Consider the following 24,908-nt stretch of genomic DNA (forward strand, 5'->3'; position numbering starts at 1 on the left):
AGTTTAACTTTTCTTTTGAACACACGGCCATAGAAGATATTGAGAAAAACACAAATTAAAATGAATCTCCTTCGTAACATTAATCATTCATTTCCCAAGAGCAGCCAAAACTAAAGCTTCATCTCAGGCGTAGCCCATCTTTGGTTTCCACTAACCCTGTACTTCACAAGATATTGCCCTTATAAGTGATCTTGTGAGAGTGATTCCCCATGTTCCTGATGGTGGCTCCCCAGTGTACAATCTGAAATAATCGTAATGTTTTCTAGACAACCTGTAGATAGTCCACAATAATTGTTACATTAGATGCCTATGATTGACCCGGGCACTGGTCATTTGTGATTTTTTCTTTACACTGGTGCAAAATTTACAGCTCTGCGTTTGTATCCCTCTAGGAGAAACAGGATATATGTTCTATGCGCACAATCAGTTCGATTTACGTTGTTACCACTTTTCTTTGTGGTTTGTAACATATTTCTAAAGTTTGAATCAAGGCACTCATTTGCTTTTCTGATTTCAAGCAAACAATACTAGAAACACTTAAGTCAAAGATATTTTTCACACAACATAACAACCAATTGTCATATTTCACATCTGTATGACTAGATTAGTTATATAACATAGGGAAATTTCAGAATTGTAACACATACCTCTTTCTCTTTTCATAGTGTTTGCTGATGCAATGGCGGAATATCAGAGACTAAAGTAAGTTTTGCGCAGGGTTATTTTTGGTGAGGGAGAATGTGCAAACCATGGTTTTTCTAGTTCATTAAATTGTGAGTTCTGCATCAGATATAGGAAATGAAATCTCTTTGTTGAAAAGACATGCATATTTATTAGGCTTAATGCAGGGAGAGCGCTACAAAAGATAGGCGAGTGCTTGAAAAGATCTTACTGGGTAATAGTCAATCCATTATCAACAAAAAGAGAGTAAGGGTTATTCAGTGAGTTCCTACTCCTTGGTCCCCTAGAATTCAATTCTTACAAAACAAAAGAAAGGAGTATCTCCAAGATACAGGGTCCTAGCAGTCTAACATGGAGATAGATGAAAAGAAAAAGGTCTTTCTTTTTTTATAAAAAAAGGATCTTTTCTTTTTTAAGAAACCCCTCACTCACCAACCTGGTCGGTGACATGCTTGATCATTGGGGCCCACCCGAGTGACCGAGTGCCACTCAGGTGTGCTGCGACGCCTGCAACTGCAGCGGAGCTGGTTTTTTTGTGTGAGTGTGTGGAGAAGTTTGTGAAGTTAAAAAGTGTACTACTTGTACTCCCTATAGACTTTATTCTGGAGTCAGTATAACACTACTAAAAACAAGTGAGATACTTCTATTGGTTTAATTGACCAGGTAGTATCAAGATGTGCATAAAAATATGGTCAACATGTTTCAACCTTGTATAATTTGTAGGTTTTCTTCAGGACCAAAAGGGGGGTGAGCCGGGAGGTCTGCACTCGCTAAGATGCACCCTTCCCTGACCCGCCTGTGTGCTAGACCGTGTACTTATGGTTTAGCTTGCTTACAGCATTCTGTGTAAGGAAATCTGAAACAACAGAACAGAGCATGGTAATGGTGCAAGGATATACATAACTTCTACAATATTCCCAGTGGAAAAATTGTGTCTCCATGTGATTCAGTTTAAGCATGCAATCACGGTTCAAACAAAGCATGCCTATTCACACCGTCAATTGAAGGTGTCCAAAATTGTGTAACCCAGCTAGACATTTGCTGAGTATCATACATGCCCACAATACATTTTTAGAGTGGGTGTTAAGCATTCCTCATAATGCTCTTATGGGTGCTTCGTGACTAGATCTAGTCAGTATGTGCATATATATTCCTTGAGCCAGGCAGGACTTTGACATATATACACTTTTTTTGTGAAATAGGACGAGAAAAACAAGGTATCTTTCATTAGTGATCAAAGTAAACAGGTTGTGTTCATGCGGCATGGCGGAGAAATTCTCGACATATGAACTTACTCGTAATTAGTGATGGTCGGGCCCCATGGATGCCGTGGGGGGGGCCGCCTTTGAGCGTTCTGCGAGCAGACATTGCATGCATGAGTTTTGCAATCATCGGGACGTCGTGATCAGAGACGCCCGGTTTTTTACATTGTTGTAATACCTGGGGCACAGTTCTTAACCCCCAGCCCAGCGAACTTACTTGTCAAAAGGTGCCTGCCCACTGGAGACCTATCCTTACCGCACGGTGTCCCGAGGATAGTGCCGGTAGCACTTCCTTGGTATTTTGAACAAAAGCCTTGCGGTTGGGTGTTCGGAGCGCGCGTCACTTGATCACGTGATGGCAGCTCCTAGCTACGTGCAACGCGCCCTATGGTCTAGGGACCGTGTTGATGGTGTTATTCTGGAGACTAAGGGGATCTGTGTAAAGAGTTGGGAATACAACTAACTTTATTGATCCTATAGTCAATGACATTGCAGACGTTAGTTCACGATACACCATCTAAAAAGACGTGTACCATAGATGTGTTTATGTATGGCATAAAAAGAATCATATTTTTTTTATTTAGAGTCAAAGACTGTCCTATGCATAGAATCACGTGTATCCGAGGTGCATTGGTAACTGGGCGTTTTATCATAGCCCTCCCCTAGGATGCCCTAAATGATGGTATTCTTGAGTGGAAAGGGGTAATTTATGCTTAACAGTGGACCAGGGTGTATTATCATTTAATCCTGATACATTTGTGGATAATCTATATATCCATCGTTGTTCTTTTTCAAAAAGGCGTTGTTTTGTGTTGCCACATGGTAGTATTGGCTCAATTATAGTCCACCTCAAGTCATTTGTCGTATGGTTCATTGCTAGAAAATGTTCAGTTAGTTTTGTAGTTAGCATCTTGCACCTAAATGTGCTCCTGTGTTCACAGATGCGCTGCTTGGCCTTCCTTCCTGTCATGCCCACATACTGCAAACCGCATGGACATGTTACTAGGTATACCACATTCTGGCTATTGCAATTTGTATGAGTACGTTGTGTCCAGGTTTTTCCTCTTTCCAGTTGTAGCGTTTTTGTTGTAGTGGTCAGATGGCATATACTACAATTCCCGTATGGATAATGCCCAGTGATTTTTGGCAGACCCCATGCACTTAGTACTGTGGTCTGTTCACCTGTATTGCCCTGTTTAGGGCGGTTATGTACAAGTGTGTCTCTTATACTTCTCTCTCTTTTGAACGAGAAAAGCGGTTTTTCCCAGTGAAGGTTACCCGTATTCAGTATTTTTCAATGTTTATTGATGGATTTTGTCATTTTATTTGACAGAGTATTGTATGTCGTAACGCAGGTTAGCAGTGGTTGTTTGTCCTTTTTTGCTTTGTCTTCAAGAAGCGTCTCACGGGGCTGGTTGCGGCTCTTTTTTGGCCTTTTTTCAAGATATGGTTGGGATAGCCCCTGTCTGAGAGTTTCTCAGTCAGATCCTTCGCCTGGCTTTTGTAGTCTTCTAGTTTGCTGCAGTTCCTTCTCAAGCGGAGATATTGACTGTAAGGAAGGTTTTCTTTGAGAGCCCTAGAATGGAAGCTTTCATATCTTAATGCATTGTTTTTTGCTGTGGGTTTTTGGTGGGTTTTAGTTTGTAGTTCTCCTTCTTCTTTGGCTATTATTAAATCCAGGAAGACCATGGTCTTTCTGTCAACTGAGTGTGTGAACTTTAAGTTGTTGTCACAAGTGTTTATCCACGTTATGAATTTACTCAGGATGTCATCCGGTCCTTGCCAAATGGCGAGGACGTCGTCGATGTATCTCATCCAGAATTGTATGTATTTCTTCTCAAAATCAAAAACATAAAGCCCCGCCACACTGGAAGTACCCCAGATCTGTAGAAAAAGGGCATCCTCAAACTCAAAGATGTTTCTTTTCAGCGCTAGGGTGACACATTCAAGGACGAAATGTTTTGGGACATGATAAGGCCATGTTGTTTCTTCTAACACTCTACCCAAGACCTCTACGGTTTCATCTTGGGGGAAGCTAGTGTATAGGCTTTCAATGTCAAAGCTCACAAGGATAGTTGTATCGTATATCAAGGCTTTTGGTGTCCTGAAGGTAGGTCTCGGTTTTCTGTACCATCTTTTTAAAGAAGCAGTCACAATACCTAGATAGTGGCTCCAGGAGAGACCCGATGCCAGACACAATAGGTCTTCCGGGTAGTGGCATTTTGTTTTTATGCATTTTAGGTAATACGTAAAAATACGGGATTTTTTCTTCGCTGTTGGTCAGAAAATCAGCCTCTTGTTTTGTAATGTAATTACAGGATTTTGCCAGGTTTACTAGAGATTCAATTTCTTGTTTCAAATCCTGTGAGGGGTCAGTGGTCAATGGTAGGTAGTTCCTAGTATCTGATAGGAGGCGGAGACATTCGTTTTGATAGGCTAGCTTGTCTAGTATCAATCAATCAATCAATCAGAGCATTTATAGAGCACCCTACTCCACCGAAAGATCTTGGGGAGCATGCGTAGGGTGTTGAAGCAAGATGGCGTTGACTTGCTTGGTCATAGTGAGGGAGGAGTCCAGGATGAATCCCAGGTTGTGTGCGTGGTCCATGGGTTTTGGTGTGGAGCCCAGCGCTGTGGGCCACCAGGTGTCGTCCCAGGCGGAAGGGGATTGCCCGAGGATGAGGACCTCCGTCTTGTCTGAGTTCAACTTCAGGCGACTGAGTTTCATCCATTCTGCGGCGTCTTTCATTCCTTCCTGGAGGTTGGTTTTGGCGGTGACTGGGTCTTTGGTGAGGGAGAGTATCAGTTGGGTGTCGTCGGCATAGGAGATGATGTTGATGTTGTGTTTGCGTGCGATGGCAGCGAGGGGGCTCATGTAGATATTGAAGAGGGTTGGGCTGAGCGAGGAGCCTTGGGGTACGCCGCAGATGATCTCGGTGGCTGCTGAGCGGAAAGGGGGTAGGCGGACTCTCTGGGTTCTGTCGGAGAAGAACGATGTGATCCAATCCAGGGCCTTTCCTTGGATCCCTGTGTTGAAGAGGCGGTTTATCAGGGTGCGGTGGCATACGGTGTCGAAGGCGGCCGAGAGATCTAGGAGGATGAGAGCGGTTATTTCTCCGTTGTCCATTAGGGTCCTGATGTCATCGGTGACTGTGATGAGGGCTGTGGTTGGCTCGAAATCCGGACTGGGATGGGTCGAGCAAGTTGTTTGTCTCGAGGAAAGTAGTCAGCTGTTTATTGACGGTCTTCTTGATGACTTTAGCCGGGAAGGGAAGAAGAGAGATGGGGCGGAGGTTCTTGAGGTCTTTGGGGTCCGCTGTGGGTTTCTTCAGAAGGGCCTTGATTTCTGCGTGCTTCCAGCTCTCAGGGAAGGTGGCTGAGAAGAAGGAGTTGTTTATGATGTTCCGGAGGTGGGGTGCGATGATGATGTCGGCTTTGTTGAAGATGTGATGGGGGCAAGGGTCGGTGGGGGAGCCAGAGTGAATGGTGTTCATGACGTGTGTGGTGTCTTCAGTGCTGATGGGGGTCCAGGTGCTGAGGATGGTGGTGGGGGTCAGTGGTTCGGTGGCTGGAGGCGGAGTCTGGGGTCCGAAGCTGTCGTGTATGTCTGCGATTTTGCGGTGGAAGAACGTGGCGAGGGAGTTGCAGAGGTCTTGTGTTGGTGTGATGTCGTTGTTGCTGGCGCTGGGGTTGGAGAGCTCTTTGACGATGCTGAAGAGTTCCTTGCTGTTGTGGGTGTTGCTGTCTAGCCACTCTTTGAGCGATGCCCTTTTGGTGGGGCGGATCCGCTGGTGGTGTTCGCGAGTGCAGTTCTTGAGGGCAGTCATATTTTCGATAGTCTGATCGTGGCACCAGGTTTTTTCAAGGGTTCGGCAGGATTTCTTTGAGATGTTGAGGGCGTCGGTGAACCATGAGGATTTCCTGTTGCGGGACTCGCCTGGGGGGTTCTTCAGTGGAGCAAGGTCATTGGTGCAATTGGTGATCCACTGTGCGAGGTTGTGGGCTGCGTTGTTGGTGTCCGTGGTGTCGGCTGGCGGGTTCTGGCTCAGTGATGAGAGGAGCTGGTCGGTGGTGATTTTGCTCCAGCATCTGCGGGGGATTTGTTGCGTGTGGAGGTGGGAGGTAGTCTTTTTGAAGGTGAAGTCGATGCATCTGTGGTGGGTCCATTGTAGCTCGGTGGAGTGGCTGAAGGAGACGTGGTTGCTGGCGGAGAAGATGGGGTCGAGCGTGTGGCCAGCTATGTGGGTGGGGGTGTTCACCAGTTGCTTGAGTCCGAGGTTGGCTAGGTTGTTGAGCAGGGTGGTGTTGTTGTCATTGTTTTTCTCCAAGTGGAAGTTCAGGTCCCCTAGGAGGATGTATTCTGGTGAGGCTAGGGCGTGCAGACTGATGAAGTCAGCGATGGTTTCGCTGAATTGTGTGCGCGGGCCCGGGCGTCTGTAGATGAGTGTTCCTCTAAGGGTGCTCTTGGGTCGGTGTGAATCTGGAAGTGTAAGTGTTCGGCGGCAGAGAGTGTGTCTTCAACGTTGGTCGTGATGTTGATGGTGTTTCTGTGGATGATGGCGATTCCTCCTCCGGTTTGGTTGACGCGGTCCTTCCGGGTGATTTTGTAGCCGTCCGGGATGGCTATGGCGATGTTGGGGACCGAGGAGGCGTTCATCCAGGTTTCTGTGAGGAGGGCGACGTCTGGTGCCGTTGTGTCGAGGAGATCCCAGAGTTCGACGGCATGCTTGTGGACGGAGCGGATGTTGAGGAGGATGCACTTGAGGTGGTTGTTGTTGGTGTTAGGTCCGGTGGGAGGTCTGCAGGTTCGGAGGAAGGTGAATTTGCAGGCTTGGCAGGTGAAGAGTCCTTGGGTTTGCTTTGGGGTGGCTTGGTGGCAGGCGGGTGGTCGTCCGGTGTTGAGTGCGTTGAGGGCGGCGGAGTTGTATCTCAGTCGGGTAGCTTGGCCTCGGCGGGGGCCAGGGGTTCTGGCGCTGGGCGCGGTCCAGGCGCGCATGGGCGCAGACTGGCTTGCCTTTGGCGTGCCTTCAGAGCGCCCGCTGCGTGGCCGCCGTGTTGCCTCCATAAGAGGCGAAGTGGGAGGGAGGAGCAGCTGGGAGGCGGGAGTGGGCGGCCAATGGGCAAGTGGCAGGGGGTACAGAAGAAAAAAGGGGGCGAAGCCACGGGGCAGCAGCAGCGGGAAGCGGAGAGCAGGGGGGGCACAGAGGGCAGGGGCGCCTGAAAATAAAATACAGAAACGAAAATACAATTAAACAGACAAAAATGCAAATAGAGTGCCAGCAGGGGGACAAGAGCACTGTTACCAGGGGCGAACCGGCGGAGCAGTGGGGCAGAGACTCAGGCAGTCAGGAGGAGCTGTGCGGTGTGAGGGGCGGCCTGGGGACAGGTCACCATACCTCACTATACCTCATACAGAATGCTGTAAGCAAGCTAAACCGTAAGTACACGGTCTAGCACACAGGCGGGTCAGGGAAGGGTGCACCTTAGCGAGTGCAGACCTCCCGGCTCACCCCCCTTTTGATCCTGTAGAAAACCTACAAATTATACAAGGTTGAAACATGTTGACCATATTTTTATGCACATCTTGATACTACCTAGTCAATTAAACCAATAGAAGTATCTCACTTGTTTTTAGTAGTGTTATACTGACTCCAGAATAAAGTCTATATTGAGTACAAGTAGTACAGTTTTTAACTTCACAAACTTCTCCACACACTCACACAAAAAAAACAGGTCCGCTGCAGTTGCAGGTGTCGCAGCACACCTGAGTGGCACTCGGTCACTCGGGTTGGCCCCAATGATCAAGCATGTCACCGACCAGGTCGGTGAGTGAGGGGTTTCTTAAAAAAGAAAAGATCCTTTTTTATAGAAAAAGAAAGACCTTTTTCTTTTCATCTATCTCCATGTTAGACTGCTAGGACCCTGTGTCTTGGGGATACTCCTTTCTTTTGTTTTGTAATAGTCAATCCAGCCTTCACCAGCTGGATATACTAAATTGCTTAAAACAGTATAAGCAAATTATTAGTTGTTATGAATTCTGATAGCTAATATTGGCTGGCTTGGAACCTCTCTCAACATAAGCAATAAACTGCATTGTGTGTGAATGCCTTTGAGGCTATTCTTTGTAGGAGACTGAACAGAAGGATTTGGTACATGTCATCCTTTATATACTTAAATCCAGTTTCATCTGGCTGATTTGCTTGTTCTCCATTTAAACCTTGGACAGTTTTCCAAGTTGTGAAGACCGTTTGTTTGGTTGCAGGCTCTGTGTTTTTCACATTGAGATATTTTGCATTGCCTCCATTTTGGCTAAACACCAGGGACCCCCTCCCGCAAACACTTCACAACAAACCAGAGTGTCGAATTTATATGGCCACTGTATTCCATCTCCAAACAAACACAATGAACAAGGTTGTCTATCACAAGTGGCCTTTCTCTGGAAAATGCTCCTGCAGTCAATGGTGGAGCTGAGAGGGGTCCTAGTGAAAAAACTCCTGTAACAGCCTAGTCCCCAAAACAGCAAAAGCTACAAAATCAAGTTGCCAAATTATGTTTTAACATTTGGAAACATGACCATCTGAAATGATCACTGTAGGTTTTTGCACTACACCCTGGGAGAGTTGAGGTTCAAATTTTAAACTTATTGCAACATCCTCAAGGTCTACATGAAGAAAGGTCCTGTATGAGTTGGCTCCTTACTAAACTCCAGCTAGGAACTTATAGACAGCCACCTTACGCCTGATTTGCCAATGATAACAGAAATGTGTTGAGATCACTGGATATCCTGGGTCGCAGACTCTGAAATGTCCTGAACTGTACCTTGAATCCTACACATCTGCACATCAGGGAACATCTGAAAACCACACTCTTTGGCCTGGCATTCTGCTGAAGATCTTCAACATCTGAAGTAGGAAGTTTTCAACATCTCAGCTGGCTGCCAGCAAGTATGTACATTCTAGTCCCATAGTGTGAGACATAGTTAGCTGAGATTTAAACTGACCACGAAATTCATTCTACTTGTGGAATATATAAAGCAATTAAGGCATTTCTAGCTCTTTGAGTGTGAATTCTTAGAGATATTTGAAATAAAGCAAAATTAACTAAACATCTCTTGCTGTGACCTTATCATGGTTTCTCAGTTCCCAGAAATGACTTGTATAGAATGAAAACCTTCTTTGTTTGAAATACAGAAAATGCTAAGAAAGTTTACCTCTATTTATGACCACCTAATATTATTCGTTCTATACACGCCCCAGAAGCACTTGAATCAAGACTGTTCTTTCTATCCTAAAATAAATATTATTTGTTTAGCATAGGGCATCTTTGTATATGCGTTGGCACCTTCTGCTTTTTTGAGCACTCACTCTTGCTTTTAACTAGGCAATAAAGAAAGACCCTTCTATCAATCCTATATCAATCTTATATTTCACTGCAAATCTTTTGGACTTCATTTCTCATTTCAAAGCACTGTCACTCCTCTTTGGGTGTGCTTTTTTTTTTAATTTAACGTCATTTTGGAATGAGCTGCAGACAGTTTGACCTAACCATAGTTGGGCTATTCACTAAGGTAACTTACATTTGCAAGTAAGTTACACATGTATCTTTACTCTTACACTTTTGAGTAACTTTACTACATTTGGTTTTTTGCCTTTTCACCTTTACCGAGTGTAAAGTTACTCAAAAGTGTAGTCATACATGTCTCCAACCCCGAAACAGGGGCCAAGCCACACTTACGATTGTAAGACACTAATGCTAAAATGGAGCAGTAGTAAGCCCGGCTCCACACATGCCTAACTACTGATAATGCAACACTCCCCCTAGAGTAAATAATGGAGACAGGGACTTCAATATAAATAGTGAATGTAATGGTACATATGCTAAAAAATGGAAATGGAAATAATATTTTATTATCAAATAATTAATAACGTATTTAAGGTAAAAATGAACGTCACTAATTCTTTACAGAACATTTTGGAAATGTAAAATACCAGATAAATAAATATGAATATTTTATTTCAAGTGAGGTTTTTCCTTGATGGAGGAATCCCCCCCGGCCCAAGCGAGGTGGTACAGTTCCATACCCTCAACAAGGCTGCGATTCTCTAGCATCTTCCCTCCGAGCTGCCCAGCCAATCATCAGTGCCAGCTCTTCTCAGGAAAGTGCATCTGACTCAGACTCTGGGGGCAGATTAGCCCTTTACCCCACAGATGACCCACAAGGCTAAGGTCTCTGTAAATACTGTTCCCTCTGGAACCCCTTTGATGTGTCCACTTTGGTTGTTTAAGCGCGAATATCTCCAAAAGCTAACACCTGCCCTGAGCAGTTCTTTGCCATGTTATCCAATGGGAGGTGGATAACATGGCTAAGAGCATTAGCTCGGTAATGCATGAATATCGCTGACTTTTCAGCGATATTCATGCTTTGCGGCGATTTTTATCGCATTTGCGATAAACCTTGGTAATACCAAGGTTTATTTGCGGTAAAAATAGCCGCAGCTCAGCGGTAAATTTTTGTCTCTAACCAAGTGATAGCGATAATTATCGCTATTGCTTGGTAATATGCCCCAGAGTCTTTTGTGACACATAGGCAACTATAAAAGATAATTATTTTACAGAAAACACCAACTCCATCTCATCTGTTTTAACAAAGTGGGAAGCTTTTAAAATAGTGATACGTTGGACATCCATAGGAATGGTGGTGGGAGCACGAAAGACGGTCCTTAGCAAACTTACTCATGTGGAAGAGAGTTTGGGACCCCTAGAGACGGCAGCATCAGATAATGAGGAACATGCAGGCACTATGCAAGACGCAAGGGTCGAATATGCTGAATTTTTAGAATTATTGTGTGTAATAGAATACAGGGCTGATACACAGAGGACCCATACTGAGGCAGACAAGTCAGGGGCATTATCAGCTCACCAGATAAAACCTCAACCCGTACCCACCCCGATCCTCACAGTCACTACTCCACATAATACTCGAGCCACCTCCCTCCTAGCTGGACATAAATACGGCATTCCGTGAATTCTAGTCAACTCTATACGCACCCCCTCTGGCTGTAGACCCAGAGACAATTCATGGTTCTCTGGATGCACTGACTATTCCCAAGGCAACTGTTGAAGAGTGAACTAAACTGGGAGCTCCTATTTTTGCCACTGAGATTCGAGGAGTGATTACAGCACTAGCTAGGAAAAAGACCCATGGTTCTATGCCACATTCGCTACCTAACTGGTTCTAGAATTAGAGCATCTCTTCAAATCCTCCTTGGACACTGGCCAGCCACTGGTCACCTCCCTATTAAAACCTGACAAGCATCCCTCCAACATGTCCTCTTACAGGCCTCTTTCCATACTTAATACTGAATACAAAATCCTCAGTAAGGTATTGGCTTGCCGCTTACTTCCCATGCTTTTCAAGCTCCTTCACAGTGATCAATGCACCTTTGTCCCCTATTGCATTAGCTCACTCAATATTCACCGACTGCACCACATTATGGAGGCCATCTGTGGCTAATTGCCCTGAGCAGGTTGTATATCGCTGGACTTATGACAATAATTTCACACACTAAGCTGGGATTTTATGATTGCAGCCCTTAAGGACTGTGGCATTCTCCCTGAATATATTCGCTGGGTAAGATTGCTTTATACTAATCCCACAGCAAACATGTACACTGGCCAACATATTTCTGCTACTTATTTGATACAAAGCAGCACGCAACAAGGCTACCCTCTATCGCTGCTTCTTTTTATCGTGCCACTGGGACCCTTAGCACAGCGCATACATCAGGATGCCTGTGGATGAGGCATTGCAATAGGAGCCACAACACATGCAATTTCATTGCATGCGTACGGTATGATATTATATATCAAAGATCTCCATTTGAACCTAGTAAAAGTACCTCAACACTTTTCGGTTTTTGCATCCCTGTCCCGCTTCCAAATTAATGTGAAAAAATCGTATGCATTTTCCTTTGAAGACGGCTACACCCAGTCATCTCTACCATTTGGGCAAATGTCTCTCCAATTGACGCCCCAGACTTTTGGTTACTTATGGTTCCAGATTTACAGTGATACACTTGATGTGTTAGAAGGTAATCTTCTTTAAACTATCACTGCCCTCAAGTCGCAAGTGAACTTCTGGACTACCTTACCATTTGTAGTGGCTGGAACACTGTCCCATGCTAAAATGGTTATGTCACACTGTTTACTTTTCTACTTCATTAATATTCCTGTGCGTATCCCGGCTGGGTTCTTTAAACTACTGAACACTCTCCTAATTGATTTGGTATGGGCTAGTGGCCAAAGGGTTGCCCTCCCTAAGCTCAAACTCCTCCCTAATAAAGGAGGAATGGGCCCTCCCAATTTTAAATCATATTGTATTGTAGGACAATAACAGTGGCTCGCTTATTGGCTAGCTGGCTGCAATTTGTCGGAGATTGGCTATACAATGGACATGCTTAATAAGGGTAAACTGTTTAGCATGTGTGCCCGGGCTCCTACTATCCTAAGATGCATATTGCCCTGTCATAATGTAAAATGGCCTACCTCTACAACTCTCCACAAGTGCCTTTTGCTCCAAATATACAACTTATGGGCCTCCCTACAGCATCTGGAATTCTTACGATGCATAGACTACAGCCTTGGATACAGGGCGGGGTAGAAAAAATTGGTAACCTGTTTGCAGAGGGCACCCTATTGTCGCACGCAGACCTTACGCAAGTGCGAGGCCTACCAGACACTCTCTTTCTGACTCACACAGGTATTACTTGCAATTTACATCTCCACTCGGCAAATGAAGTAGCCGTACCCGCCCCAAATGAACAACCCCAAGCCCTGCACACAATGGGACATGGTCATCCCTTCGTCCGGTGGCTATACTGGGGCATAAGTGCACATTTACTGGTCCCTCTGACCTTCTTACGGTGTAATGAAAAGAGGACCTAGCACAGAACCTACAATAAAAACAGTGGACATTTCTGCTTGAATATCCCAGAAAAATTTCCCAGAACTCCTTATTCAAATTCATACAATTTTCCATTTTACACCAAGCTTACCTCACCCCACACTGACTTCACAACATGTTCTCCGCAGTACCCTCGACCTGCCCCTGCTATCCAACACTAGATGCTAACTTACTGGACATGTTATGGAACGGTCCCATTCTGAACCCCTACTGGGTGAGTATCACTGCTTTTCTTTAGACCTCACTGAGCAAAATCATTGGCAAACACTAGGGGGCATATTACCAAGCAATAGCAATAATTATCGCTATTGCTTGGTTAGAGACAAAAATTTACCGCTGAGCTGCGGTGATTTTACCGCAAATAAACCTTGGTATTACCAAGGTTTATCGCAAATGCGATAAAAATCGCCGCAATGCATGAATATCGCTGAAAAGTCAGCGATATTCATGCATTACCGAGCTAATGCTCTTAGCCATGTTATCCACCACCCATTGGATAACATGGCTAAGAACTGCTCAGGGCAGGTGTTAGTTTTTGGAGATATTCGCGCTTAGCGCAAATATCTCCAAAAGTTGGTAATAGGAGATAGCGATGTTAGCAACTGTTTTCAGTCGCTAACATCTTGGCATGCCCACTTTGCATGTCATTAGTGATAAATATCACTGACATGCAAAGTGGGGCCCAAGATGGTCGCTATCTCCTACTAGCTGTCGCTAACTGGTGTTAGCGACAGCTAGGTAATATGGAGATAATTTGATCTCCGCTTTCTTGGCTTTTAAAGCCAAAAAAGCGGAGATAAACCCCCTTGATAATATGCCCATAGATTGCTACATTCGTGGCCTCGTCCCCAGATCTAAAAACACCAGAGTAACATCATGTTTTGTCAATTTGGTCCTATAATTAGCTAAGCTCCTTCTGACGAATCATTGGAAGTCTGCCTTCACACCTATGGCTTCCCAATGACAGGAAGATGTGAAGAATTGGGGCCTAGCAGAAAGCGGTGCACTGGGCTATGAGGAATGCCAGGGCTTATGGAAAAAGCCCATAGCACTGGAATGGGTAGGCATGTTGGAGTCCATTAAAACCTTGGACACTGCAGATTCTTACCTTATTACACCCAGTTGCAGATAATCTTTATAACATATTATATAAGAGTGGCCACACCATGCATAAATGCACCTATGCCACATTGCACTTGGGCCAATCCTAGGTTTGTACCTCATATTATTCTTACGACCACTTCTGACCCTCACTTTCCTTGGGTTTTTACCACTATCAGTACACTTAGTGGATAAAGAGCTGTTTTTTTGACATGCTTGTTTTTTAAGTAGCCATGTCTAACTTAAGGGAAGTACGATTTGGCTAGTTTACTCCCGTTGGAGTATCTATTGCATTGCTACTCCTTTCATACGTGCTTCCACTGTTCACTGGTTTTCCTTTGCCTATGATGCTATGGGAATGGCTATGATTTATTGAGATATGCTGAATGTCAGCTGTATGTATACCTTACGAAACTGTGATAAAGAGCAGGTTAAAAAAAAGTTCGTTTTTTTGCTATGCTTTACCACAGGAAGAGCTCCACCCCGGTAGATCTCCCTATGGTAAAGTATAGGGAAAAGAAAAAAACGGTTTATCACACTAGAAAACAATTAGTAAAACATTTTTATGTCAAATATTAATGCAAATGAGCTTTATATATTTCTTATTTTAAATGTAGAACAAAATAGAAATGTAACAGTACTACTAATTTTATTTTTATTCCAAATGCAATTATTTTTAATTCATTTAATTAAATAATATTTTCTAAAATTTGTAATTAAAAATAATTCCCACCAAAAGTAAAAAAATATATTTTTTGTTATCCATTAAAAAGTATTAAAAGAGATTTATAGAAAGCAAGTAATTTAATTATATTTTAATAAAAAATAATGTTATAACAAATTACATTAAAGAAAGGTTATTAAAATATTTTAAAACAAAATAATGTTTCATTTTGGGATTTTTTATATTTTTAACTGGTGTAAATCATTTTATTTATTTAACATTGTTGTCTAAGGAGTTTTATTGTATGTCCTTATTGCCTTCATTTTCTATGGGAGAGCGTTGCAGTACCAGTGGTTGACCCCGTGTGGTACAGGACTTATTCCAGGTCTGGGCTGGAGTACATATACAATTGTTTTAGTCCTTTTTGGCTGTAGTAATTTTAGAAAGGAATTTTGTGAATAGCAATGGGCTTACTCTTTTGTGGGGGACGACTGTCCATCACTAAACCCTTCCATAAACCTTCCTTAACCCATCCTCACTTCGCCCTAAAAAATGCCTATTTTGTAGGAAGTACACCCCATTTTTCCACCATTCCCTCAGATCAATTCTACATTGACCACTGAGGGCCCTGTTATGAGCCTGGTTCTGCTGCGGTGGCGGATCCAGCCACCGCCACACCAGTGGTCTGACCACCCTATTACGACTCGGGCAGTCAGACTGTTGCAGGACCACCGACTCTGCCAGGGAACCACAGTTCTTAGGTGTAGAAGCTGTAGTCAGAGGTCGCAATATGCTTGATGCCAACATATTACAAGTTTTCTCTCTGACAGACTTTTCATGGTGGTGCCTCAGACATATGTGGATGCACACTGCGGCATAAATGTGCCCCCCTGTGTGCATGCACATAGGTTACGGAATCTTGTGAGACATTTCCATTGCAGTGCCCTTTTATAAGGCACTGCCCCCTTTTATAGGGTACTGTAGTGGGAACCGCCACGCCGCCCACCTGCCAGACCACTGAAAAGTAGTAATCTGCCGGGCGGGTGGTGGCGACTTTCGGCAGAGCGGTGGCGCGGCAGTTTGCACTGCTGTGCCACCGCTCTACTGTAAGGTTGTAATTAGGCCATGAGTAGTAAACTTACATGTGTAAGCATCTCCCCGTATAAAAGATAGGAGACGTGTAGGAGATTTACACTCGGAGGTTTGGAAATTTTATAGTACTTTAGTACTAGTATTGCAGTACTACTAAGCGTAGTACAAAATGCAGTTTGTGAATAGGGCCCACAGGTTTGTGAACTGTATTTTGCAGTAAGTAAGCAGTGCTACGATAGTACTACTTTACATACTACAAAATGCAGTTTGTAAATCAGGCACATTGTGTCTATATTGCTCTTAAATTCACTGTAGTGTGTAAATGTATCTAGGCATGTCACTTATAAAGCACACACCTAGCTACAAAGCAACAGTGCTTTAAATGAAAGGAATATTCAATAGAGCCTGGTATGAGGGCATGGGAAGTAGTAGGCGATATGAGTGGGAGAAGAATGAGAGAGAGGTAATAGGCAATGGCTATCCCTGGGGGTGTGGAGAATGGGCAGTAAGGTACAGGACGCAAGCCCAAACGTGATGGTGCTAGGAGATGGGGACTTCCCGAGGTATGACAATGTGCAGGTAATAACGCCAAGCGTGTTACTTGAAAAGTTAAGCCCTGAGCTCTTTATGGAAGCAGAGAAAGAATGCAGTCTGTCGTATTTGTACTTGCATTGTGCGCCAAACTCTGGGTGCCTAGCAACCTTACTATTATTCAATAGTGTTATGTATTAGTTCCTTTGTGGAGAGGATGTCCTGTTGCCATTTGTAATACGTCTAATGAAATGTATTCACGTCTATACAGCACAATCTCCTTTACTATACTGCTGCTCTTCCTATAACTTGTAATGCTTTTGCAAATGTACTAATTAGAAATAAGGCATGCACATATGTTTGTCACTCCAGCATAATCTAGCATAATTTCTGAATGTCATGCTACATGAAATGTGCAAAATGTTTGCCATTTCACACAATACAAAAACCCACTTGATTTTTGCTCTGCACATACTGGTTCAACTGCAAGATATCTTTCATCAAGCCAATCTCTTGTACTAGGTATACCCTGAAGGATAAAGGTTACTGGAGACATCAGTGAAATGTATTTCATATAATGTTATGTTAGGTTGATTTGTACATTGCACTAATCACTCAAGAGGGTTTCTACTTGGGCAGGTGTGTAAATGTGTGATCCCCAAGGTACTTATACGAAGAGCCAGGTCTTCATCTTCTTGCAGAACTTAAGAAGTGAGGAGAAGGATCTGATGTGTTTAGGGGCGTTGTTCCATGTCTTAGGTGCGATGTAGGAGAATGAGCGACCTTCATTTTTGCTTTTGTGGATGCAGAAAATGTGTGAGAGTGGGTTTCAGTTGGGTTGGTGAATGTATGCTGCTGTTCAATTGTATTACGTTCCTGTGTTGTATAGGGCTTTGTATGTGTACATGAGAAGTTTGAATTGGCTGTGATTATGAATGGGTAGCCAATAAGGCTTCCTGAGGTGCAGTATGATGTGGGTGTAGATGTGGAAGGTCGTGTATGCGGCTTGCGGTGGTGTTCTGGATAGTCTGGAGCCTGTGTAGCAGTTGTTTGTAGATTTTTCACAGCATGCATAGGATGTGGAACCAGTGGAACCAGGAGGTGTACACTGTGTTGACTTCAGCCATCATGTTGAGCTGCACGTCTAGGATGATCACTAGATTTCTTGCATGGTCTGTGGGTGTGGGTGTTGGTCTTAGATCCAACAGCAACCAGGTGGAGTCCAATGGGAAGGTCTTGTTGAAGAAGACCAGTACTTCTGTTTTGTCAGAGTTGAGCTTCAGGCAGTTGGTTCGCATCCAGCCTGCTACCAAGGTCATGCAGTTGGTGAAGTTAGTTCTGGTGGTGGTTGTCTTGTCCCTCAGGGGAGGATGAGTTGGGTGTCTTAATCCTAGCAGATGATGATGATATTTTCTGATCAGATGATGTTGGGAAGCGGTGTCATGTGTATAATAAAACGTGTGGGGCTGAAATACAATCCCTGTGGGATATCAGTTTTTTGGTCTCTGATTGAAGGGTGGCAGCCTGACCCTTTGGGTTCTTCCAGTGAGGAAGGAACAGATCCAATTGAGGGTGGATCCTTGTATGCTAATTTTATGGAGTCCTCAAATGAGAGTGTTTGGGAGACAGTGTTGATGGCGGCGGAGAGCTTAAGCAAGATGAGGGCTGTGGTTTCTCCTTTGGTCCAGGAAGATTTTAATTTGGTTCGTGGACGCGATGTGTGATGTTTCGGTGCTGTGGCTCTTTCTGAATCCAAATTGAGTGTTGTCTAGAAGATGGTGAAGTTTGAGGTGAATTGTGAGTTGCTTGGTGGTGCCTTCTCAATCACTTTGGCTGGAAAGGGGAACAGGGAGATGGGTCTGAAGTTATTGATGCCCTTGTCGAGGTTGTCTGTAGGCGCTAGGTTGATCCGTGCTGTGGGTGCTACGCCAGTCTGCTTCTATGATTTTGCCCCAGCTGCGGCTTGGATTTCTGAGCCTGGTAAGGGTGTTAACTTGAGGTATGTTGGTCTGGAAGAGGATGACGGAGTGGTTGGTCATTGTGAGCAGTGTGATTGAATTATATTTGATGCTGTGGCTTGTGGTGATGATGGGGTCCAGTGTATATTCTGTGGTGTATGTTGGTTGTAAGATGGGCTGGATGAGTTTTGATGTTGCTCAAGCTTTCCAGGAGTGCTGTGGAGCAGGGGTTGTTTTGGTCTTTCAGGTGAAAGTTGAGTTCACCGAGCAGAATGTAGGCTCTGCAGTCAATGGAGAGCGGAGTGACGAAGTCGGTGATGAGTTTGGTGAAGGTGGTGCATGGTCTGGGTGGTCAATGGGCGAGGGTTCAATTCATGGTGACATTTTTGGAAATTAGCTACTTGAAGTGCAGGTTTTCCATGAATGGGGTGGGGTGTTTTCTGTGGATTTTGTGCATTTGATAGATTCCTTGTAAATGATGGTAAGTCCTCCTCCTGGCTTGGAAAGCTGTCCTGTTGATTGATTCGGTAGCCCGCTGGGATTGCCGTGGCAATGTCAATAATGTGCATACATTTGCGAACAATATGCGCATTTCACAGAAAACCTGTTTGCAAATCTCACAGTTTGGTGCCATGACAGATGCTAAAGGTTGTCATGTTGACTATTACAATATTTATTTATTTACTTGAGATTTATATAGTGCTGGCTAGACCCAGAGGGATCAGAGCGCTTTACATGAAGAGAGTTACATAGGTTACAAGTTACACATTGTTACTGAAGGTACGTCAATTATAAGTTACATCCGTTTGTTCAAGGCGTGTAGAGGGTAAGGGGGTAATGTAAAAGGGCGACAGGGAGGGAGATTAAGCAGAGAATTGGCGCAAGGAAAAGCAGAGCAAGTAGGGGGAGGTAGCTTCAGGGAAGCGAGGAAAGGAATGGGGAGGCAAGCAAAGAATGAAGGAGGAAAGGGGTGGGGGTAGGAGACATAGTGAGGAGACGAGGAAGTAACTGTGTCCGATGTCTGGATGGGTGGGAGATGGCTCCCTGCGGTAAGGGGAACCTCCCCAGTCTTCCATTTAGTGTGATTCCCTTGTCAACGGTGGACTCTCTCAGCGGGGTCGCTGAGACTCCAGGGCATAGATGCTAGGTCCCTTCCCAACAAGGGGAGAGGAGTGCTTTGGTCATGGGCACACTTAGAAGAAAGAAGGAGGAGGAGGAGGGGGAGGGGGCAGAAAACCCAGCATGATCACAGTGTCCGGCTTCCAGCAGGGTAGGAGACAGTTTCCAGTGTTAAGGGGATCAATCCCAGACCTTCACTATGTGAGACTCCCTTGTCACTGTGGACTCTCTCAGAAGGGTCTCTGAGACTCCAGGGCAAAAATGCTAGATCCATCCCCAACAAGGGGAGTAGGAGTGCTTTGGACAAGGGCATACTAGAGGGGGCCATAATAGGAAGTCGGGCTGGAAGGGTAGACATCCATTTGTTCAAGGCGTGTAGAAGGGGATAATGTAAAAGGGCGACGGGGAGGGGGATTAAGCAGAGCATAGGCACAAGGATAAACAGAGCAGATAGGGGGAAAGAGATTCAGGGGAGAGAGGGCAAGGAATAAAGGAGGCAAGCAAAGAATGAAGGAGGGAAGAGGTGGGGAGGGGTTAGGAGACACAGTGAGGAGACAAGGACGTCCAGGCTAGACCTGGAGGTATCAGAGTGCTTTACATCAGGATTAAGGAGTGTTACAGCGTTAAATCAATTGCAGTTATATTACAGTTAGATCCATTGCTAGTACATTCAATAAACATAGAAAAACAAGATGAAGAAAATAATGTCTGATGTCCAGTCGGCCCCTCTCTTCACCTTTGGGGACCACACAGGGCGTAGACCTGAAATCGCCTGGCCGGCGCCATTTTGAAGATAGGTGACATCACCCAGTATGTGATATTGGGCAAACATAGAAGGGACCAGGAGTGTGAGACTAGGTAAAGTTTCAGTTGTTAGATCATATATTGCCCCTTGCTATATTTCTTAGATTTTTCTGATAAAAGTCTTAAGTTGCACATTCCTTGCTGTATGGAATGGACAAAGACTTGTTAGTCTACATTAAAATATGAATCTCACTGTTATTTGTCTCAGTTGTTTAGTAAAAATATATGAATATGGTTACTAAGTAGAAGGTAACACACTTTGACACATCCTAGTATTCATTTATGGTGCAGTAATTGTAGCTTATTCTACATAAGTTTTGAAAAATAGTTAATTGAGAAATTACCATAGGTAGACACGTACATCGTATCTCACCTTCCCAAAAGAAAAAATATTCTAGAAGGGATAATGTTCTATTTTTGACTAGGAATATTTCTGTTTGGGAAAAATTCTTTACCCTTGAACTATTCCCCAACTGAGTGTTTTTCAATTACCTATTTTATACTATAGCTGTTATTTGAGTGCTATTTGTCTATGAGCAATCTTTCAATAGTCTACTTTGTGGTCTCCATGTTATATGGGAGCTAATTTCCAACAAGCTATTTTGTGATTTAGCTATGTAGGGCACACACACAGACATCTTTAGCTGGCTGTTATCATATGAGTTACTGTGTGCAATTACAATATATAGATTGGACTTACAGCCCACCCATTGTTTATCATTAGTTGACTTTCTTGTCAATCTAAGTTCCTTGCTTGTTATTCGAATGCTTTCTTTCCTTTTATGTTTGTCCATCCCTTAGAGCTACTGTATCCTCCTTTTGTTGACAGGAAGACTTGTATCTTTCCACAGCTGACTACTTATTTATTTTTTGTTACGCTCTCCTTTCTCTAAAAAGCGGTTTTGTGCACTTTTTATGATTTTAAATTTTGTGCACTTTTTATGATTTTAAATTTATCTTTCAAAGACAAGCATTCTTCATTTTGAGATGGTAAACTAAAAGGTAAAAAAAAGGCAGCCTCAGCATCATGACGTACGTGTGCATGTTTGATGATGCATGTTCACCTACATATCATCACGGTGGGGCTGGTCATTTTTATCAATTTTTTTAACTGACGCTATTCATCATTGACAATAAGCACTGATAAAGCCAAAGGACAGCTTACGTCCTGTCAAAGGCAAGACATATTGACTTTGCTAATGCGTGTTCCATTTGCTATTGAGTCAATCACCTACTATTTGATTTCTACTTTTCAAAAAGCTATTTTGCCAGTTAGCTTGTACCTGGGTGGTCGTCTTCTGCAATATGAATTGCGGTTGTGTTTTTACATGGGTAGTATTTTTCAGAAATCTACGTTGTGGTTTAGCTATTTTTAGGTGCTAATTTTCAATTAGCTACTATGTGATTTGGGTATTATTTGGATGCTTTTCATAAATAAGCTATTTTCATTTTGGTATTTTCTGCTTTTGCAATTACCAGGGTGCTGTTTTTCACTAAGCTATTTTGTACGCGAAATCTTACTTGGGTGGTCTTTTTCAATAAACCTTTGGTGTGCTGTTTTTTAATATCTTGACTAAGCAAATATTCGTATAGATTCCAATTCTTCAAGTGCATCATAAAACATAGATCATAATCCATATTGTCATCATTTCCCTCTGCACAGTCAGGAAGAACTGTGCAGGAAATGTCCACCAATTAGTTCATGCCTGGATATATAGGAACAGCATTGAAGATTGCATATTTCATTACGACCTGGCCATGCTTGTTCACCCTGTTCGCGTGCGCTCAGTTGCTGGTGCTTGCACTGAACTTTCCTTTACACTCTAGCTTCCTATTTCGGACACCATACACCTTGCTTAGTAGAAGGTTATATTAATTAACAATATATGTATTATTGATTAAAGTCCATTTTCTTCTATTTTACAGACAAGCAGCTATTGCAGAAAAAAGTAAGTGGATTTTGGATTTCTTTTCGTTTTTGTTTTTTTAGCATTCTTAATTACGAATTCTGATAGTTCATAGGAACAAATATTCTTGTTAAGTTGCTACCTATCAACCAGCAATTACATTTTGAAAAGTAAAATTGCGACCTGTACCATCACTTAATTCAGGAAGAAGATGACGCTCCGCGGTTTACTTTTTGTGTACCCACGTACATTTTCAGTTATATGTGTAACTGAGTGTGTAGAAAAGTAATAAATGTACTTTGATATAATTCACCAACTGAAGTTGTTGATTTTTAACACCAATTGCAATTGTTCACCACATACCTTTAAAACCTAAGCTTTGTAAATTATGTCTTTCCAGATCGCGCCAGGGTTGTTCGCGGCCTCCCTGATGTTGCAACAATCATGGAAGATAAGGTACACATTAAAATGGCATGTGAACGAATGTATCGTATGTATTACATAGGGTGCTTCTGGGTAATTATACAATCATATTGCAAAGAGAGGTGAAGAAAACTCAAATACATGAATTTACAGGAGTTTTCTCAAAAGTAAATCTTCTGAAATTAACATATTCTATTCTACAGTGCGAGGGGATAGCAACAGGAGAACAAGGAAGGCATTTAGTAATAAAAGAGAGGATAAAATGCTAACATTCGAGAATTCATTTCCCAAAAAGTATCTGGGCACTGATTCAGAGTTTGATGGAGGGAGTACTTCCTTGCAACAGACTTCCCTCTCTGCAAACTCAAGGGGCCTGCTTCACAAACTGCACTTTGTAGTAGGCATTGTAGTACTGCCAAAGTACTACAAAGTTCTAGTCATAAACTTTGTGAGGAGTTTACACCAACGCATGACCTGTACTTATTGCACACATAAATATACATTTTAGTAGTAAACATTTTAGTAGTAAATGAGGGAGGGACTGGAGGTAGTGGGTGGAAAAAAGGGAGACTTACTCAAATGGGAATGGGGTTAGGGAATAGTAAGAGTTTCGAGATGTCCAGGGAGAGGTTTGGAGAGGTACATCTCCACTCACACAAATATAGGCAATGGGGGAGGGGGCATTGAGGTATTCAACTTACACTTTTGTAGTAAATTTACGCTCAGAGTTCATGAATATCAAAATGCAGTAAACTTACTAAAAAGTGTAAATTACTCAGAAGTGTAAGTTAACCTTTGTGAATCAGGTCCATGGTCCACCCCTCAATTTAGAGGCGGGTAGACCTTAAGTGTATCACCAGTAGACTCTGTTGCTGTCACACACCTCCGACGGCCCAAAGGAGTACAGGCTGTCAGTAGTTGACACATAATACCATCTGTCCTATATAGATAGGGTGGATGACTATGTGTTTTTTTGCTGTCAGTCACCACCAAGAAAAACCTGGCAGTGAGGGAAATAAAAAAAAAACTAATGACCCACACACCATGGGAGGAAACTCTCATGGTGTGGGGGTCATTCGCTTTTCATTTTTCAAAAATAAACTCCTGCTTTGGGAGATTGTTTGAAAAAAATTAAAAACTTAGTAAAAGTCTGATGGACTACTGTCATGTTTAACAGAGTCTCCAATCAAACTTTTACAACAGTTACAGGAACCACCATCACAGCGGTTCCTGACAATGTTTAGAGTTGTCCACTGGGCTGGCAGAAAACTCTAGTTTTGGCGGGCCAACGTTACTCAAGATGTTGTGGTCAATGTCCTCTGTCATGCTGGCCTGCCCTCCTGGGCCTTTGTTCAACAAATTTTGCGAGGGTGTTTCCACCATAAACTCACAGTACAGTAATTTTGAGTGATGGATGTTGCCCCTACAGACAAAGGTGTTTTTATGTTTAGAGGGAAGTCTGATTGTAACCCTGTACTTTTTTTACAGACTCTGTGTCTGACATGCATCATATCTGGGGACCCCATGCCTGAGGTCACTTGGCTGAAGAATGAGAGAGAGGTCACCTTCAGGGATCGCTACAAACTGGATGTGAAGGGCACGGTGGTCACCATCACGATTGAAAAGGTCTGCAGCGAGGACTCGGGACGATACGGAATCTTCGTCAAGAACAAGTATGGGTCGGAAACCGGACAGGTGACCGTGAGCGTTTTCAAACACGGCGAAGAGCCAGAAGAGCTGAAGCAATCATTCCATAGTCCTTAGAAACCTCATCTGTACAATAAGACTTAGACCTGTGCTGTCCAACATCAGTGCAGGAAGAATAACTCCATACCAGAACTTATAATTACAGCAAGTACATTTATTTTACATGGTGATCTTGAAAAATCTGGCATGGATCTGCCCTTCCTAGACATACATTGGACAAGCAAGACTTAAAATCTTTGTATACATCAGAATCAGTGTATATCAATAAATCATATCTGATATGAATGTATGTGTACCTGTAAACATGTACAGTCTTGGTGCTGATAAGGGGTGGTATCATATGGATGCTCTCCTTGCCTTTGTGGGGGTAGTGCTTTTAACATAAAAGAGCATGGGTCGGCTTAGGTGTTCTCCGCAATACTCATTAATTATTAGTGCATAGAAGTGGAGCAAGTCACAAAAAATCATTATAAGATAAATTATGTACATACTCCACTGGGATTGTCCTACTGCAAAACGGCACTGGTTGAACTTCATTGGCTTTCGGGGGAGCAGCGGGCGCAATTCAATGCACTGTGCATTTTGCACAGAGCACTTTACAACAAAGTCCCCGTGTTGTTACAATCTCTAGCCACACCCTACATCCCTGGTAGGTTACTGAGATCGTCCTTGGCTCACCGTCTGACAGTTCCAAAG

At 43.4% G+C, this 24,908-nt stretch overlaps 1 protein-coding gene across 1 annotated transcript in view; it reads left to right on the forward strand.

Moving 5' to 3' along the window:
• MYOM3 (myomesin 3) overlaps window positions 1–24,497 on the forward strand; it is a 387,718-nt gene extending 363,221 nt beyond the window's left edge. Inside the window, exons 34-37 of the mRNA XM_086956426.1 lie at window positions 666–702; window positions 22,102–22,124; window positions 22,483–22,538; window positions 23,994–24,497. Of these exons, the coding sequence (XP_086812552.1) occupies window positions 666–702; window positions 22,102–22,124; window positions 22,483–22,538; window positions 23,994–24,269 (392 nt within the window). The 3' untranslated portion in view covers window positions 24,270–24,497. The remainder of the gene's footprint in view (window positions 1–665; window positions 703–22,101; window positions 22,125–22,482; window positions 22,539–23,993) is intronic.
• The last annotated feature ends 411 nt before the right edge of the window (window positions 24,498–24,908 follow it).

Source organism: Lissotriton vulgaris, chromosome 2_1, assembly GCF_964263255.1.
Source record: "Lissotriton vulgaris chromosome 2_1, aLisVul1.2, whole genome shotgun sequence".
NCBI classification, from domain to species: Eukaryota; Metazoa; Chordata; class Amphibia; order Caudata; family Salamandridae; genus Lissotriton; species Lissotriton vulgaris.